Source organism: Budorcas taxicolor, chromosome 6 (assembly GCF_023091745.1).
Source record: "Budorcas taxicolor isolate Tak-1 chromosome 6, Takin1.1, whole genome shotgun sequence".
In the NCBI taxonomy this organism is placed as follows: Eukaryota; Metazoa; Chordata; class Mammalia; order Artiodactyla; family Bovidae; genus Budorcas; species Budorcas taxicolor.
Window position 1 is genome coordinate 116,281,356 of NC_068915.1, and position 18,033 is coordinate 116,299,388.

An 18,033-nucleotide genomic window follows, 5' to 3' on the forward strand; every position below is an offset into this window, starting at 1 on the left:
TGTGTGCGCATCTGTGTGAGTGCATGAGAGTGTGTGTCTGAATATGTGTGTGTGCATGTGTGTGTATCTGAGACTGTGTGTGAATGTGTATATGAGTGTGCATGCATATGTGTGAGTGCCTGAGAGTGTGTGTGTCTGAATGTGTGTGTGCATGTGTATCTGAGAGTGTGAATGTGTGTATGAGTGTATGTGCGTATGCGTGTGTATGTGTGTGCGTATATCTGAAAGTGTGGGTGCGTGTGAGTGCGTGAGAGTGTATGTCTGAATGTGTGTGTGCATGTGTGTGCATATGCGTGTGTGTGTGCATGTATATCTGTATATGTGAATGTGTGTAAAAGAGCATGTATGCCTGTGTGTGAGTGCCTGAGAGTGTATGTGTCTGAATGTGTGTGTGCATGAGTGCATGTATGTGTATCTGAGTGTGTGGATGTGTGTATGTGTGCGTATGCCTGAGTGTGTGAGTGTATGTGTGTGTGCATATATCTGAGAGTGTGGGTGCGTGAGTGCGTGAGAGTGTATGCGTCTGAATGTGTGTGTGCATGTGTGTATGAGTGTGAATGTGTGTATGAGTGTGTGTGTGTGCACATGCGTGTGTGTGAGTGTGCGTCTGTTCCTAGCAGAGCTGCCAGGGTGCCTAGTCACGTGTCTGAGCAAGGGGCTGCCTGTGCACCATGGGCCCTGGTCCGCCTGCCAGGGGGCCCGGGAGGTGGCGGGAAGGCCGGGCACTCACCTCTGCTGCCTACACAGGTGCCCCTGAAGGTGAGCCTGAGTGTGGGCCGCTCGTGGGGACACCTGGTGCCCCTGCAGGGGGCCCCTGGCCCCACCAACATCCTGCCGAGTCTCCAAGCAACAGCTGGGCCCCCGCCAGCCCTGGAGCGCCAACCCCCGCGCCTGCATTTTTTCCCTTCATTCGGTCCGTAGCCCCAGGCAACAGCAGAGAAGAGAGCCTGCGTCCACCAGCCGGCGGTCCGGCCTCCCCGAGGCCGGAGCTTCATGCGTGGTCACAGCTACCTTCCCCTGGGGCCACCTGCAGTAAACGCCTCTGGAGGAGCTGTCCTGACCTGTCTGTGTGAATCCTTCTTGGGGGTGGGAAACCGTGCCCGCAGCCCTCGGCCCCTCGGTCAGGACAAGCGCCTGGGCCGCTCTGGGTGCCCCCACCGGGCAGCTGCGCAGCACTCGCAGGAGCCAGGAGCAGCCAGCAGCCTGGCTCCCAGAGCCCCCGAGTGGGCCCACAGGTGGCAGCGCGCTGGGTGGAGAGCATGGCCCGACCACCCTCCTGAGGGCCGGAGGGGCCTGTGCCCAGGCACTTGCCAGCCACTCGCCAGCCACTTCTCACAGGCACCCCGGGGCTAAGGGAGGGTCTGGCCTGAGCACCCCAGAGCCTCTCCGCGGCCTGAGCAGACGCCCCACCTTGGACGACAGGGACACTACGGCCGGCAAGGTCTCCTCACTGGACGGGCCCCAGCAGGCCCGCCCCACCCCGGCTCACCCCAGGGCTCCCCTCCCCCCATGCAGCCTCGCCCCTGCGTCCTGGTCTGGGTCCCAACTCTGAGAGCCCCCTCCAAGGGGGGCACGGTGCTCACCTTGCAGGGCCGAGGTGAGCCCCTCCAGGAGGGGAGCAGGCCCCCCGCCCCGGCCTGGACCCTGGCCTTACAGCGACTCGAGCCCACGGGACACGGCCTCACTCTTCCGGGTGACGGGGTCGTCACTGCTCACCGTGCCCGGGCCTGTTTTTCGCATGCTTCAAATCATTGTCGCTGGTCTCCTGGGGCATGCAGGGCCTGATGGCCACGCCTGACCCTCGTGGGGGGCGCGGGGCCCCCCCATGCCACTGCGTCCAGCGTGTGTTGGTGTCTGAGCGACAGCCCATCTTCATGCCGTCACCGCAGAGGCAGAGACCACTGCTTCCTCTTGTGGAGGACCTCGTGTAGACCAGCAACCATCCTGGGAGCGCCGTCCTGGGGCCAGGCTGGGCCCCTGTGCGTGCGGGCAGCCCCGTGGGGCAGGCAGGACCCAGTCAGGCTCAGAGAAGGGGGCGTGCCAGACACCCCAAGGGCAGAGGGGGCACGCCCCGACCCCGAAGGCAGCCCCGGCAGGAGGGGACAGCAATGGGGGCCATCACACTGGTGGGCTTCCGCAGCCCCGGGGCATGCTGGGCACCTCCCCCCGGGGTCTCAGCGCCCCCATCCCTGGCTGACACCCCAACCCCCACCATGGCCCTTCCTTACAGGACCTGGGGGTCCCACCCAGCCTCACCCCTCACCCCATCCTGTGAGCCCACGGCTCCAAGGAGCATCAGACAGGCAGGCAGACACAGGGCAGCTGGGTCGGGGCCACGGACATAGGAGCAGGGGGCCTCCCCTGCCCACGGGTCGCCCCACCACCGACCCCCGCCCTGGGGTCGGGGGGGAAGCCCAGCACCTCAGGGAGGAGCCCTTCCGGGCCCGGTGTTACACAGAGGACGCGGCAAGAAAGCATGGACCGTGGTTCCATCAACTCGAGTTTTATTGAAAAACAGCAGCATTGGGGGCCGGGCAGGCGCAGGGCCATGGCTGCGCCCCCCCCCCCCCCCCCCGCGGCTCACAGGGACCCCCTGCCCGGCAGCCTGCGCCCCCGGAACTCGGTGCCCCTTGGGGCCCTCCCACAGACCACACCAACGGTGGACTCAGCCAGTGACAGCAGCCCACCTGGGCCCCCGTCCCCAGATCTGACTTCCACCAGCCCGCAGAGTGTCCCCGAGCGTCCCTGCCCTGGCCATCCTCCCCACAGTGCCAGTGCCCCGGGCAAAAGCTCACCCCGGGCACCCCCGCTGCATGCGGGCCTGTCCAGCAGCCTCAGCCCAGGAGGAAGGAGGGCTGGGACCCAGGCTGGCCGGGCCAGAGGAGAGCGGATGAGGCCTCGGGGCCAGCCCGCCCCAGCCAAGCACCCCCAGCCCCCCAGAGCCCTCAGACACCAGGCTCTCCCCCTGCACACGTGCACACACACAGAGGCACACGTGTGTGCACCTACCCACGGGCACACACGCACACACAGGCACACCCCTTCTCCGAAGCGGCTGATTATTGCTGTTAAGAAACCGCATCCGACACTGGTAGTCAGCGGACCTCACGCTGCCGCCAGAAGCCTGTCATCGGCACCCCGAGCAAACTCAGCCCAGGGTCTGCCCGCGCTCGGCCCAGAACTCAACTCCCAAAGGCCCCAGGGCCACCCGCTCAGGTTCAGGGGCCGGAATGAGGCACAGCAGCGGCTGCGGACAGACAAAGGCAGAGGCAGCACGCGGCACGCGCAGGGAGGGCCCAGGCCCCCAACCAGCAGCCCCCACAGGGCAGGCAGGCGGCTGTACCCACACTTCCAGCATGCCCGCTGCAGGCCAGAGGCAGGCCCGGGGGCCCAGAGAACCTCCAAGCCCTTGCCAGACACAGGAAGGAGCCCCTACCCCCAAGGACCGTCTCTGAGAAAGGACCCCCAGAGCAGGATGGGGGCCCCGGGACCATGTGGCCTCCTGGTCCAAGCCCCTCATCTGTCCGCCCCCAACCCCGCCCTGGGCCAGCAGGGGAAGACCAGCCCCGACACAGATGGAGGGACCCGGGGGGACACCACCATGGCCCTGCGTGGGGCCAGACCACCTGGCTGGCCCCGACACACACCCGCTCTGACCACCCGCCCTCAGGACCAGCTGCCTGAAGAGCCTTTACCCGGCAAGGCCTGCCGGCCACGGGCCAGGACACTGGGCCGTACAACAGTGCTGGCGCCTCAGCCGCTCCGGGTCCCAGGACCGGGACGGGCCCATCGGGCCAGCGCTTCAGGTCCATCTAACAAAGATGTGCTCAGGCTCCGCCTCCCGCTTCTGCTGGCTGGAAGCCGGACCCCTGAGCGCGGTGCCAGGCCCCGGGCTGGCCTTCCAGCCCAGGGAGGCCCGGGAGTTGGCAGGGCCAGGAGGGGCCCAGGGCTGCCCAACACAGAGAAGCTGCCCAGACACACCCCCAGGCAGGACCCCGGGGCGACGCTTCACAGAGGTAGAAGAAGTGACATCAGGATTTCTACAAAGGTATAAAACTCACAACCCAGTGCATGTTTGTGGAGCAGTTAGCTCCCAGGCTGGGGGAGGCTGGGAGACCTGCCCCCAGGAGCCCAGGCCGCACGCTGGCCGGGCAGGGGTCTCGACCCGGGCTCAGCACGCACCCAGCCTGGGGCACACAGGCACCGCTGCCCACCTCAGGGCTGGGCGGTGGCTGGACAACAGCATTCCGGACACATGGCCACCCTGCCACACCCCTCCTGGCGTCCGTCCTGGCAGCAGCAAAGGGCACAAGGGGAGGTTGAGGGCCCAGCCTGTGCCCAGCACCCTCTGGGCCATCTGCAGCGGTGAGGCGGGGGCCACACAGCAGGAACAGACAGCAGGAGACAGGAGGGGCCACACCCCTGCCAGGAGGGACCCCCTCGAGGCGCTGCAGTCCACACCAACGGACGACGAGGGCCTCTGCCCCCGCACCCCCACCGGAGACAGAGGCCCCAGAGGCACAGGGTCGGAGGAAGCCTGCAGCATCCCAGAGCCACCACCGGACAAGAACTCGACCCGCCAGGCCCCAGGCCGGCTGCAGCCCCGCCACACCCCTCACCACCTAAGGCCACCCCGAACCGACATCAAACCGAACAGAAAGAGGAGAAAGGCACAGCTTTGTTTTCCATTTTGCTAAAACACTTTACGTCTGTCTGTATTATCCAGATTAACAAAATCTGAGAGCTGCAAGAAAATAGGGGGCCGATTTCTGTACAGTCTACAAAACTCCCACCCCCAACGGGGGCCGGGCGCCACCAGGGAGAATGTACAGGGCAGCGCGGGCTCTGTACAATGTTCTGCAGGCTACCTCAGCCGCTCACAGTACCCAGGGCCCCTCGGGAGGCCAGGCGCCGCCGGCTCAAAGCGCCTCTGACCACACGCCCTCCAGGGCCCCGCACGTGGCGCCCAGGTCCGTGGCCCACGCCGCCTGCCACTCCCCCCGCAAAGCGAGGGGCCTCTGCAGGCCTCTACGCCCCTCCAGCCACCACCTTCCTCCCCGACTCTGGGCCACCCCCACTCCCAAAAGCCCCTGCCTGTGACCTGGGGCGGCAGGTGGGCACTTGGAAGGCGCCCGCTCCTACACTGGATGCTGCTGGCAAGCTGCTCCTGCCTGCACCCACCCAGGAGTGCTCTCGGGGCGGAAACCACGTTCAGTCAGGGTCTCCCTCCAGACTCCAAACCAACACTCCACCCCCCGGCACCCACCCCTACCAAACTGGGCCGGAAATGGTGCATATTCTAGACCACACAGGTGTGTGTGTGTGTGTGTGTGTGTGTGTGTGTGTGTGTAGGTATCAACTACCGTTTTGTCCCAAGAGTTAAAGTCATGCAGAGTGCTATTCTGTCTAAATAACATTAAAAAATAGGTCGGCTTCAGGCTGGGAGAAGCTACGGGCTCGGTGGTGCGGGCATCAGCCTGGGTTGGTCAAGATTCACAGGACAGAGCCCGGCCGCCGTGGGGCAGAAAGTTCCCAGGGAGGTCCGGGAGCGGCCACTACGCCCAATCGAGCTGGCCCTGGGGGAGCGGGGACCCCCACGGCCGCCTCCACCTTGCCCTCCGGGAGGGCCCTGACCGCGGCTGGACCACACGTCGCTATGGGAACCACACCTGGATGACGACGCCAGTCAGCGAAGCCCGGGCGGAGGAGGGGCAGGTACCGAAAGAAAAGAGGTGATCGACGTTGAAGCTGAGCCGGACTGGGGGAAGCGAGGGGCGAGGTGGACAGCGGGGCTCTGGAGAGCGGGGCGCGGGCCGGGGCGCTCACCAGTCTGGGTCCAGTCTGGGCAGGGCGGGGGCGGGGGCTGCGCGCATGCGGCATGCTGCAGCCAGGCCTCATCCTCGGCATGCACGGAGCAAAGCGGCCGCGGGCAGCCCGGCGCCGCGCGCAGCAGGCCCCGCCCACTGGGGGGCGGACGACCGAGCCCCGCCCCGCTGCCGCCCGCGTCTGCTGGGCCGGGGCCTCACCCCAGGGGCTCTGTGCTTGGCGGGCAAGGCGGGGCCCCTGGCCACCTCGCGGCTAAGCGGGCCGGGGCCGGGGCCAGCGGCTGCGTGGGCTCGTGGCGGCCCACGCTGTCACTCTTCAGGGCGTGGCCCGACCCAGGGAGGGCGGGGGGCGTGGCTGGAGGGACCACCCACCTTCCCGCGTGTCACCGGTGCACACCGGCCCGGCATCCCCCAGGAACCAGCCAAGGAACCGTGTGGTGTCGAAAAGGGAGGAGCCCAACACACACACCAAGGTGAGCGTCTGAAAGCAGCCCGGGCGGCGGGCGGGGCGGGCACAGGCGGGCGGGCGGGCGGGGTGGCGGGCGGACGGCGGCGGTCACTCCTCGCGCAGCTGCAGGCGGTAGCGGTGGTAGCGGACCTGGAAGAAGAGGCGCTCGGCCAGCGAGAGGGTCATGCCGGGCATCACGTGGCGGTCGCTGGAGCCCATGTGTCTGAAGCCCAGCGACTCGTAGAGCTTGTGGGCGGCCGCCTTGACGGCCGTGGTGCCCAACACCACCGCGGAGTAGTGGTGCGCCAGGGCGAACTCGAGCACCTTGCGGCCCAGAGCCTTGGCGATGCCCCTGCCGCGGAAGCGCGAGTCCACGGACATACGCAGCAGCTCCACCGTGTTGTCCGCCGCGTGCGCCCGCGCCGCCACGATGCCCACCACGTTGCCATCCAGCACGGCCACCCAGAAGCAGGAGCCTGCGGGGAAGAGGGAGGAGGTCAGGGCCACGGGCACCACCGCCTTTCGGCCAGCCGGCAGGGCCCCTCTGGGCCGAGCACTGGGCCCAACCTGCCTGCCGCCCGCAGCAGCCCTGGAGCCACCCTGCCCCTGGGCCCGAGGCTGTGCAGCAAGCCCTGTGGTCAGGCCAGCCACCCCCATCCCAGGCCCAGACCCATCACAGCCCTGTGCAGGGCAGGAGGGGACATGGGGAGACCTCTGGGGAGCCGGGAGCGCAGGAGGGTCAGAGGGACGAAGCCTGGAGGGGAGAGCCATCTCCTCTGGTGACCAGAGGCCCAGGGGCTCCAGGAGGCTAGGCCGACATGGTGCCCACTCCAGGGAGCCTGGCCTGCGCCCGCCCTGCCCACAGCCACACCAGCCTCCACTGCCACATTCTCCCTCGTGGGAGCCCTAACCTCCCACTAAAGCACCTTCTCGTGACCCACGTGACTCATCTCCCGTCCTCTGGGTCCCCCCTGCCTGCTTCCCCAGCATCCCACCCCCCGCCACCCCAGCCTGTCACCTCTGTGGGGGTCTCCTCACTGCCGAACCCCAAGACTGAGTCTGGGCACGCAGCCAGAGTTTGGGAATGACCGCCCCCCATCCGCTGACCTGCCCACTGGCCGGGGGTGTGGGCTCTCCCCACCCACCCAGCCCGGGTCAGAGGTCAGCACAGCCTCAGTTTCCCCAGAGCAGGAGCAGCCCCCACAAGCCCCAGCGTGGCCCGTCAGCCACCGTTCAGCCTCCCCACCCCCACAGGGCCTTCCTGCAGACCCACCAGCTGTCTCAGCCCACCTGATCTCACATCCAGGGGGACTGTGCCCCAGAGACAAGGGGCCAATCCAGGCTTTGGTGCAAGGCCCCTCCCGTCCTGGGCAGACCTGGGCTGAAGCTCCAGGACGCTAAGATGTTTTGTTTGGGTTTGGGAGAAGGTCACGCAGAACCGAGGATGCCCAAGGCCTGCCAAGCGGCTTTGGGGCTGAGAAAGGACCAGCTGCCACAGCCCGGAGCTGGTCACACCGGGCAGCTCAGCCCTGCCCTGGGAACGTTGCTTTCCCTGGCCCGGCCGCCCTTCCCTGCCTCCCACCAGGGTCCCAATACACCCTCACCGGCCGTTCAGGCCCCTCTCTACGCAGACCTTCCTGCACCTGGGGGACCCTCACATCCCAACTCCGGGCACGCAGAAAAGCCTGCCCCTGCCCCCAGGCCAACCTGGAGCATAAACTCCCTAGAGGGGATGGCTCCAGAGCAGGTGCCAGCCCCTCCATCTACAGAAAGCCAGGGCCAGGGTGAGACCCTGGGATGAGTAAGCGGCCCAGGGGCCAGAGTGAAAGCTGTGACATGAGACCCCCGTCCTCCTAGGGTTCTCGTCCCCCCACCGTGGGGTCCCCGTCCTGCCACTCAGGGCCCCAGCATTCCGGGCCAGCCTGGGGCCCACGAGACACACCGAATGGGCACCTGGGGGGTGAGATGGGCACCTGGGGGGTGAGATGGGCACCAGGCGACGGGCAGCGGCAGCCGGAGCAGCAGGGCGGGTCAGCGTGGCCCAGGGCCAGCTTGGGCCAGCAGCGCCCGGCCCTCAGAGGACACAGGACGGAAGCCAGCGATGCTCCGGGAGGACCCAGTCCTGCCAGCCCGGCCCTGCCAGCGCCCTCGTCCCTGGGAGGCTCAGTTCACACTCCATCCAGCCCAGGCTGCCCGGTGCCCACCGCAGGCTGCTGGGGCCGGGCGGCTCTGCGGGGAGGAAGGGCTGCGGGGTGGGGGCGGGGCCCAGAGCCTCACCGGGGGGTTTCATGTAGTACTGCTCGATGTCGGCCATGTCCGTGTGCAGCGCGCAGTCCAGGTAGGCGAGGACCACCTTCCGGCTGTAGTAGTAGCGCAGGGCCAGCAGCCCTGCGGGCACCAGGCAGGTCAGCAGCAGCGAGCGCGTCAGGGCGAAGCAGAGCGCTGCGGGGAGAGGGCGCACTGAGTGCCCTCTGGGGCGGGGCCTGCGGGCTGCCCGAGTCCCGCACCGCACTGGCCCCTGGTCGATAACCACCGGGGCCATGGGCAGAGGAGACCCCAAGCGCACAGCCCGGCCTGTTTTCTCTGGAAGAGCAAAGACCATCGCAGCTGCCGCTTCCACTTGGCCCTGTTGGCAAACTTCTCATCCGTGAGGACGAGATGCCATCACCCCTGACATCAGGACTTCCAAGTGTCCTGAGCACAGCAGCGGCCTCTGGCAGGCTGCCCTCAACCGCTGGCCGGCACAGATCCGGGCATGACTACGGAGGGGGGGAGCCCTGCCCATCACCCCAGACCCTTAGCTGGGTCCATATCCTGGCCTACATGAGGCTGTGGGGAGTCAAAGAGCCGGCAGGCCAGGCACCGTCCCTCTCTTGGGAACTTGGGGGGCCCCACTCCAGCCAAGAACCCTCAGGGCCGGCCTCTGGGCGTCCTGAGGGCAGGGGCCAGGGAGGAAGGCCGAACCGGGCCTCCAGCGCTCGGAGGCAGACGTGCCTGCAGTGAAAGGCCTCTGCTGCGTGACCTTGGGAAGTCCCGCCTGCCCAGCCTCAAGCTCCACATCTACGAAATGGGGAGAATCGCCCTCCTGCTGCAAGGCCTCAAGGGACCAAGCCTCAAAGCCTCCCACGGGGGCGCCTGCGTCAGGCCCACCGCCCCTCGCCCCGCCTCCTCGGCGCCCTCCCTCCGCCCGGCACCCCGGGGAGCTGGCTGCCTGCCCCTCATAAATTAGCACTTGGAGCCGGCGAGGCAACCTCCCCCGCCCGGTGGATTATATATAGTTACACGCGCCGGGCGCGGGGCCTCGGCGGCGGGCGCTACCTGCCGCTCCCCCGCCCCCACCCGGGATGACCGGGGAGGGGACGCCGGTGGAGACCCCAGTCCTCCCCGCCCGCAGCCCCTGCACCCGGCCCACACCGGTTCCCACGCCCGCGCCCAGCGAGCCTTGGCCCGGAGCCCGGACCGGCCCCAGCGCCGGGGGCCACCTCGCCCCGGGGCCGCCGCAGAACATGCGCGTCCGAGGGGAAGGCAGGGGTCCGCCTCCCTCCTGGGCCGGGGTCGGGGGGTGGGGGGCGAGAGGGCCGGAGCGAGCCCCGTGCGCGTCCCCAGAGGGCCGGGCAGGCGCGGACTGCGGCAGGCTGGGGTGCGCCCCGCCGCCCCGACCCCGCCGCCCCGCCGGGTCCCCGCGCACTGACCGGCCAGCAGGGCGTAGAGCAGCTGCGCGCGCGGGTGCTGCCGCAGGCCGCGGAAGGCCGTGTTGGGGATGCGCTCCATGATGCCGTCGTAGAAGATGCGGCGCGCCGCCTCCTGCTCCGCCGCGCGGAACTCGCGGATGTACACGCCGCGCCCCTCGGGCGGATCCGCGCCCCCGGCGCCGCCGAGAGCCTGGGGGCCCGGCGCAGGCGGGGGAGCCGCGGGGGCGGGGGCCGGCCCGGGGGCGGCGGGCAGCGGGGGCCACATGGCGCCGGCGCCGGCGAGCAGCGCGTCCTTCTGGGCCCCCGGCAGCGCCTCATGGTCCTCGGCGGCCACGATCTTCGTCTCGCAGACCATGTCGGGAGGCCCACAATGCATGCACCCGGCCGGGCGGCGCAGCGCAGGGACGCGGGCCGGGCGGCGGGCCCAGGGCAAGGGCGCGGCGCCCTCGGACCCGCGGCGGCGGCGGCGGCGGCGGCGGCTCAGGAGCGCGGGGCGGAGGCGGCGGGCGGCCGGGGCGCGCGCAGGGAGCTGCGCCGCATTTTGGAGAAGTATTTATAATGCAGCGGCGCCGGTGCAGTCGCGGCGCCCGGGGTCCCGCAGGGTCCTAGCGTCCACTGCATTGGCTGCCGAGGGTCACCATGTGATCTCGAGGGTGGGAGCAGACGCCGCCCCCGCGCCCGCCCGATGGCACACTCGGGCGCTGCACCGCGGCCGGCTGGGGGCGGCGCGGCCGTCCCCGGGGCGCGACGGAGCGGCCGAGCCCCCCGCGAGGCCGGCCGGGGGCGAGCGAGCGTGCGGCCGGGGTCCCGGCCCGGAACGGGGGCTCCGTAGGACTCCCGGCCCGGCGCCTCCCGCCCGGGCCCTGCGCCCCCGCGCGCGCCGCCGGTGAGCGCTCGGACCTGGGGCCGCGCCGCCGGACCCCGCAGCGCCTCGTCCTCCTGCTCCTCCTCCTCGGCCGCCGGGCGCTGTCACGGAAGCGTCTCCGTCTCCATCTCCCGCCCCTTTGTCTGAACGCGGCGCTTGACCGAGATCCTGGGGAGGGGGCGCCCCGGCTTGCCCCGCCCGGCGCCCCTGGAAACCTGCGCCGGGGGCCGCGCGGGCTGGCGGCGCGGGGACGCGATCAGAGCGGGGTCCGATGCCCACGCCGCCCGCAGCCCAGCGGGTCCCGGCGCTCCGATGCCGGATCCCAAGCGCCGGCGCGGGGGCGCGGGGCCCGCAGGACCCCTCCCGGCTCGGCCCCCGCCCTCCGCGGCCCGCGCATGCGCCCCGCGATCTCGGTGCAGGTGCAGGGAGGGCGCTCGGCGCGCGCCCCGGGCCCCCGCGAGGCCCCCGCGCCGACGCCGCGGGCAGGGGGCGAGGGGGCCAAGTGGAAGGGGAAGGGCGGGAGTCCCAGGCCCGCCCCCAGCGCCTGACGAGCCCAGCCCCTCGGCATCCCCGCACCCCGCTTCCCCGCGTCGCCCCAGTTCCCTGCAAGTGACCCCGCGGGCCGACCTGGAGCGGAGCTCACACTCGCGCGAGTGGAGAGCAAGCCTCGGGCTCCAGGCCTAAGGACCCTCGGGCCGCTGGGGCCCACGAGGCGGCGGCGGTCACCCAGAGGCCAGGAAAGGGACCGCCCCTCGCGAGGTCGCGCTGAGGGATCCAGGGGGCGCGAGAAGAGGGAGGACCCGGGGCCCAAAGCGCTGGGTCGTAGCGGGAGGGGCAGCCGAGCTGGGGCGTCACGCGCTCGCCGTTTTTCGTGTGTCAGGATGTGCCCGGGGTCTGCCTGTGACCTTCCAGGAGAGCCGGGTGGGATCACGGACAATGTCAGGGGCACTCATCCGGCCGTTCAGAGAGCCCTCCACGCGCCGCCCCGAGCTGTCCCGCACCGCAGGCCAGGCTCCCAGGCATTCTGAGGATGGCCGGCTCCACGGCAGGAGGAAGGTGGCAGCCAGAGGAGCGTGCAAGGAGTCCAGGAAGGAAGGGGGCGGGGGTGGGAGCACCTGGACAGCGTCCTGACACCCGCCCCTAGGTCCGGGTCTGCGGGGGTCCCTCCAGCCCATGGCCTCTGCTGGCCGTTTTCAGTCGCTCAGTCATGTCCCACCCTTGTAGCCCCCTAGGCTCCTCTGTCCATGAGGGGCTCCAGGCAAGAATACTGCAGTGTTCGCCATGCCCTTCTCTAGATCTTCCCAACCCAGGGATGGAACCCAGGTCTCCTGCACTGCAGGTGGATTCTTTACCAGCTGAGCTGCCAGATCTTTCCTGGGTCCATAACCAGCCCTGCCCCTCCTCTACCCCAACAACCAGGCCCAGAGACGGAGGGGGGCCTGGGCCCCCACTCAGCCTGACCTTGTAGGGTGCCCTCCCGCCTTGGTGGGTTGAGCTCACCCTCCAGCCTGCACAAGGCTGGCAAAGGCCGAAGCGCCTTGAGGCAGTGGTCCAGCCCCTGGCTGGGAAGCGAGAGCGCCAGGACCAGGTGGGGAGGGACGGGGCTGGCCCCTAAGGAGGCCTGCCCGGGTTCTGGACTTCAAGGGGCTGTGAGTTGGGGAGAAGGGAGAGAGGAGAGGTGCGGGCGGCTGGGCGGTCCTGGGCCCCGCCGCCGGGCCTCAGTCCAGGGCCCAGGGAGGGGAGTCCCCTCGCGCTGTCAGGCGCAGCTGGACTGGGGGCAGGGTTCTGGGTGCTGTCGGGAGCCTGGGGTGGGCAGAGTCCAGCTGTCTTCTCAGCACCCCCAGAGTCACCCACCCCGGCCCACCCCACAAATTCCCGCCCATACCTCTTGACTTTGGCTGACCCGACTACCCTGGCCTGACACCTACCAGAGCCCCATGGGTCCCCGACGAGGGTAGTAGGGGTCCTCTGAGCACAGCAAGACCCCCGCCCAGACCCCAGAGTGGGGAGGAGGAGGGCCCAGCACAGGACCGTTCATTGAGTGGGAGAGCCCCCAACCCAGGCGAAGAAAGGGACCCAGGGCAGAGAGGATCTCCGGGACCCTAGGGAGAGGAAAGGAGGACCTGGGAGGACTGCAGAGGTGGTGGGGTGCTGGCGGGAGTGGGCTGGAGGGCCAGGAGCCTGGAAGGTGAAGAAAACCAGGAGTAGACTTGGGCAGGGGGGCCAGGGCCCAGCCTGTGGGAGCTCTTCCCAGAGACCGCGGAGGGGAGGAAGCAAGGGAAAACGCCTGCCCAGCTGGAGGACTGGGGCCCCCGCTTAGAACCTTCCAGGGGGCTCCCTGGGCCCTGGGCTCCAGGTGCTCCTGAGGGCAGGGAGGGTGTGACGCTCCTGACCACCTGCGGTACCCCGGCTGCCTGCTCCTAACCGGGAGCCTGTGACGCAGCACCCGGCCTTCTCGCCGAAGCTCTGCTCCCCTGATGCTTTCCAGGCTAGGGGCTGGGTGCAGGAGCCCGCCAGGCACAGAGGGCGGCATTCCGGCTGGACTTCGGGACCAAGGAGAATAGGCTGGGACAAGGGCTGAAGATGGAGAAGGCAATGGCACCCCACTCCAGTACTCTTGCCTGGAAAATCCTATGGATGGAGGAGCCTGGTGGGCTGCAGCCCATGGGGTCGCCAAGAGTCGGATACGACTAAGCAACTTGTTCACTTTCCCTTTTCACTTTCATGCACTGGAGGGGGAAATGGCAACCCACTCCAGTGTTCTTGCCTGGAGAACCCCAGGGATGGGGGAGCCTGGTGGGCTGCTGTCTATGGGGTCGCACAGAGTCGGACACGACTGAAGTGACTTAGCAGTAGCAGCAGTAGCAGGGCTGAAGAAAGAGGTGGGTGGGGGAGGCTGCGTGGGAGCTCCGTGGAGAGGGACAGCACGTGCGAAGGCCCGGGGGTGGCGGGGGCTACGAGGCCAACGTGCTCGCAGAAATTTTCAGACGGCTGATTTACCACCCGGTTGTCGAGGAAGCTATTTGGAGGCAGCCCACCGTGAGAAGATGGTGTGGAATATAGGAAGCAGTGCCTCCAAACCAGAAGTGTGAAGGTGGGCGGCGGGGACGTCCAGCTGGCTGGGAGCCAGAGGGCACAGGCCGGGGGGGACACGCTGGGAAGGACGTGGGACGGACGTGACGAAGGCAGACGAGTGGGAACGATCGGGTGAACAGTCTGCAGGGGCAGCAAGCGCTGCCCCAGAGGCAACGCCATCCCAGCTCACACGGCCCCTACGCAGCCCCAGAGACGCGCTTGGTCCAGTCAGCAGAAAGCGGCGGTACTGCTCAGGACAGAGCCGGGATGTCCTTGACCTTGACTGCACACAAGGCTAAACCCTTCCCGGGGCCCAAGCTGCTTCTCCAGCGCCACCCCCAGAGGCCCTTCCCCACTTTAACAGACTCTGCTCCTGCTGCCCACCCCAGGGGGCCCACCTGGGGCTCCAGCCTCCAGGGCCTGCAACAGGCTGGCTTCTGCCCAAAGCCCCCCTGGGGCTCCGCTCTCTCCCTGCCCTGTGAACGCATCCTCCTCGGGGGCGTCCCCTCCCCGCCCCCACCCCCGAACCCCAGGGGCCTTCTCTCCCCAGCACCTTCCCAGGTGTGTCTGCCCCACGCCTCCTGGGCCTCTCTGCTCACCGATGTCCCCCAGCCCTGGCCCCTCACTCCCGATGGTGCCGACTCTGTGCCCAACCCGAGTCCATCCTCGGCCAGCAGCCAGGAAGGTCCGGCTTAGACAGACTTCAGCCTGCCTACCTCTCTGACCCTCTGCGGGCAGATGGCTCTGCCACTGCCTAGCCTTTCTGCCTGCGGCCCCTGCCGCCGTGCCCGGCGGGGCCGTCTCTTCCTCCCAAAGGGCACCCCCTGCGGAGGCTTTTCAAAGAGGACCCCTCCTTCTGTTCGCAGGGGCTCCAGCTGGAGCCAGGCCTTGGGGCTGCCCGGCCCAGTTAGACTTCGACCTTGGATAAACCGGTGATTTTCAGTTTAAATGCGTCCTGAGTACTTCCTGGGACATGCTACACTAAGAAGTGCTCACACTCGAAATGCCTGCCTGCTCCCCCCGAGAAGGGCTCAGTGGTCCTCATGTTTGGGAATCTGGGCTCCCTGGCAGCCAGGAATGGCCACGTGACGGAGGCCAAGCCGTGGGACATGGGTACTCTCTGGCAGCGCCCTGATGGAGGTGCCTGTTTCTGCCACCCTCTGCTCCTTTGGGGGCCCCAGGACAGGCGGCCCCGGTCCCTGTCCCCACGCCCAGGCCCGAAGGCTACCGAGGCCGGCCGAGGCTCCAGCTCGCCCTCCCCCAAGCCTCGCTCTGGCCTGGCTGAAACCAGCCCATGGACATCCTCCCCCTCAGACATCGAGCTCAGCTCCCTGTGAAGCCAAGGTAGGACTCTGGTTTGTTCCCTGAGGTCCTGACGCCTGGAGCACCACCCGCAGGCTGGACGGGTCCAGCAGAAGAGAATCGAGGATGGGAGGGAAGTCACGGTCAAGGGTTGGGAAGCCACTGGGGCAAGGAAGGGCCTGGGCAAAGCATCTGAACAGCTGTGTGCACCAGACCCCCAGGACAGGACAGGCTGGGCCAGGGACTGGGGTCGCCCTCCCGGGCAGAGGACCAGGAGTGTCCAGCTCTGGCCACCTGGGATAGCAGCGCCAGGCCAAGTGCACCCTCCGCGCTAAAAAGAAAGGGCAAACAGGGAACAGGGGAGGCCCCTGGAGGGCGGTGGCCACGGTGCCCACGGGTGCACACCCCCAGCCTGGTGTCGGGGTGGGAGAGCTGCCTGGCGGGGAAACCCAGGCCCAGGCAGGGACTCCGGGGGATGACGGTGGGCCCTGGTGGCCAGAGCAGGGACACAGGACACCGGTGTGGGGACCAAGCTTTTATTGGTGAGGGCACGTGCTGGTGTGGGTGCTCAGCGCCCGGCCGGCCAGCAGGCACACAGGGCCCGGCGTTCGGCCTGCAGCAGGAGGCTCTCCGTCTGCAAAGCAACGAGGGGTGTGAGGACTCCGCCAGGCGGCACCTAGACCCCGGGGGCCGTCCAGCTCCCGGCTGCCCCCCAAGACCTGCCCACTCCCAGGACTCCTGACGCCTGAACCCAACTGCGTCCGGACACCCCCCAGCCCCAGCCCCGCAGACTGACTGCAGGAGACCCTCAGGGAACCCTCGGCTGCCCCTAGACCTCCCCGCACGCCCCCTGCCTCTGCTGCTCCTGCCCTGGGCCTGGCTTCCCTGAGCCCCACACCTAAACAACTCTTTCGGCTTCTCTTTCAGGGGCCCCTCTGTCCTGACAGCTCCTCCAGCTCCCCAGGGTGGGCTGGCCGTGGCTCCAGAAGCGTCCCCAGGGGGCACTCCAGGTCTGAGGAAACCCTTGGGAACTGGGAGAAGAGGTAGCAGGGCAGGGTGTCCCCTTCTTCCTACTTCTCCGAGTGCTCCCCCTCCCCAGAAATACACCTTTCTGTCAAAAACGAGAACTTCCTTGGCTTCCAGACTTGGGGGGGTGTCTCCGGGCACCCCAGGCCTGCACCCACTCCGTGCAGAGGGGGCGGGGGTCCGGGGTGGAAGCCCCCAGACAGCTGGGCACAAGCTGGCCTTCCAGCCCATCCGGATGGTCTCCTGCGTCACCCTCTCTGCCCACTGGGAAAGGCTGGCTTGGGACAGGCTGTCCTTTCCGGTGACCCCGGGAAAGGAGCCAGAGAGGCCACCACCGGGAGGAGCCGAACTGGGCAGATTCCACCCTCTACCCTCCGTGCACCCCTTGGGAGGCTCACCCGAGCGTCCAGGCTGTAGGCCGTCTTGCGCAGGTCCTGCAGGGCGCGCTGCATGAACTCGAAAGCGTGGCAGTCCACGCACGGGCGGCCTGCGCGGGGGTCGGGGTGGGGGGGTCCGGGTCAGGGCACGCTCGCAGCCGGGTCCCCCCAACCCCGGGCAGCGGCCTCCGTGTGCCCCCCCGCCTCCCGCCCGCTGGGGCGCCCGGACCACCGGGGAACAAAGGCGAGCCACGCCCCTCCCGGGCGCCCGAGCGGGGTCAGGGCCGCCGGGGGCCCCTCCGCGTGCGCGCGCGGCACCTACTCTGCGCGGGGACGGCGTTCCCGGCGGCGGGCTCGGCGCGGGCCTCGGCGCCCAGCAGCGTGGCGCTCAGCACCAGCAGCAGCAGCAGCAGCCGCGGCGGCGGCGACCTCGGGGGTCCGCACGGCGGCAGGGGGGCCATGGCCGAGCGGAGGGAGCCCGGGCGCCCTGCAGGAGCCGACGGTCAGCGGCGTCCGCCCCTTGGGCAGGCGGACCCCGACCCCGAGCTCGGTTCCGGCGACCCACCCGCCCCGACCCCCCGGGACCCGCGAGCCCACCTCCAGGGCCCCGCCCCCTGCGACGAGCGAACCCCCCCCAGCCCCGCCCCCGGGCCTGGAGGCTCCCCACGCCCCCCGGGCTCTGCGACCCCTTCCCTCTCCCGCGTCCTCCGTCCAGAGAGCCCCCGTCCCGCCCTTACCGCGGTTCGGGGGACCCCGCGACAGCGGCGCGGCGACTCGCGAAAGACGCGCTGCGACCCGGGCGCCCCGCGCATGCGCCCCGCCCCCGCCCCCCCACGTCGTCGTCATGGAAACCCCGGGACCGCGCGAACCGCTCGCTTAAAGGGACCGAGGTGATGGCTCCGGACGCGGTACGCGCGGCCCCGGCCGGGATCCGCACCCAGGCGCCGTCAGGCCTACCCTACAGGCGTGGGCTCCTGAGGGCTGCTTGCAGGAGGCGGCCCCTGGGCAGCAGCTCCAGAGCCGCCGCCGGCGGCCCGGAGACCCGGGTGTCCCTGGACCGATACCGAGGGAGAGGGCTCGGTGCCCGCCCGGGGCTGGGGGACAGCGACTGCAAACGCGCGGCCTCCGCGCCCAGTGAGCCAGTGGGTCCAGTCAGGGCGGGCTGCGCCGGGGATATCGGCTTCGGGAGCGACCCAGGCCCGGGGGGCCGTCCGCGCTCCGCCCCTCGCCCCGGCTCAGCCTCGCGCCTGACCTTCAGGCCACAGGCACAGGTGAGAAGCCATCGGGCTGCCCGGTCCCCGCCAGCGCTCCGTGTCCGGACACAGTCCACGCCGGCTGCGTGGCCTGGGACGGGTCGCGTGGCCTCTCTGCGCCCTTTGCTCCTTAGCGATCGCACAAGGTCGTGGGAAGTGAAGAGCCGAGC

General features: G+C 69.1%; 3 protein-coding genes across 3 annotated transcripts in view; 1 reads left to right on the forward strand and 2 right to left on the reverse strand.

The window, feature by feature from the left end:
• The window catches only part of POLN (DNA polymerase nu), a 141,651-nt gene extending 140,730 nt beyond the window's left edge, over positions 1-921 (forward strand). The window contains exon 24 of the mRNA XM_052641794.1: positions 748-921. Within this exon, the coding sequence (XP_052497754.1) occupies positions 748-921 (174 nt within the window). The remainder of the gene's footprint in view (positions 1-747) is intronic.
• A 5,460-nt stretch (positions 922-6,381) lies between these two features.
• Positions 6,382-10,341, reverse strand: NAT8L (N-acetyltransferase 8 like). Its single transcript, XM_052642341.1, has 3 exons — positions 9,966-10,341; positions 8,551-8,715; positions 6,382-6,749 (listed from the first exon to the last, which is right to left on the reverse strand). The coding sequence occupies exons 1-3, from the start codon at positions 10,339-10,341 to the stop codon at positions 6,382-6,384; spliced, it is 909 nt and encodes a 302-aa protein (XP_052498301.1).
• Positions 10,342-15,728: 5,387 nt separating this feature from the next.
• On the reverse strand, positions 15,729-17,071 carry C6H4orf48 (chromosome 6 C4orf48 homolog). Its single transcript, XM_052642203.1, has 3 exons — positions 16,933-17,071; positions 16,632-16,720; positions 15,729-15,841 (listed from the first exon to the last, which is right to left on the reverse strand). Exons 1-3 carry the CDS (start codon positions 17,069-17,071, stop codon positions 15,776-15,778), a joined length of 294 nt encoding a protein of 97 aa, XP_052498163.1. The 3' UTR covers positions 15,729-15,775.
• Between the last annotated feature and the right edge of the window lie 962 nt (positions 17,072-18,033).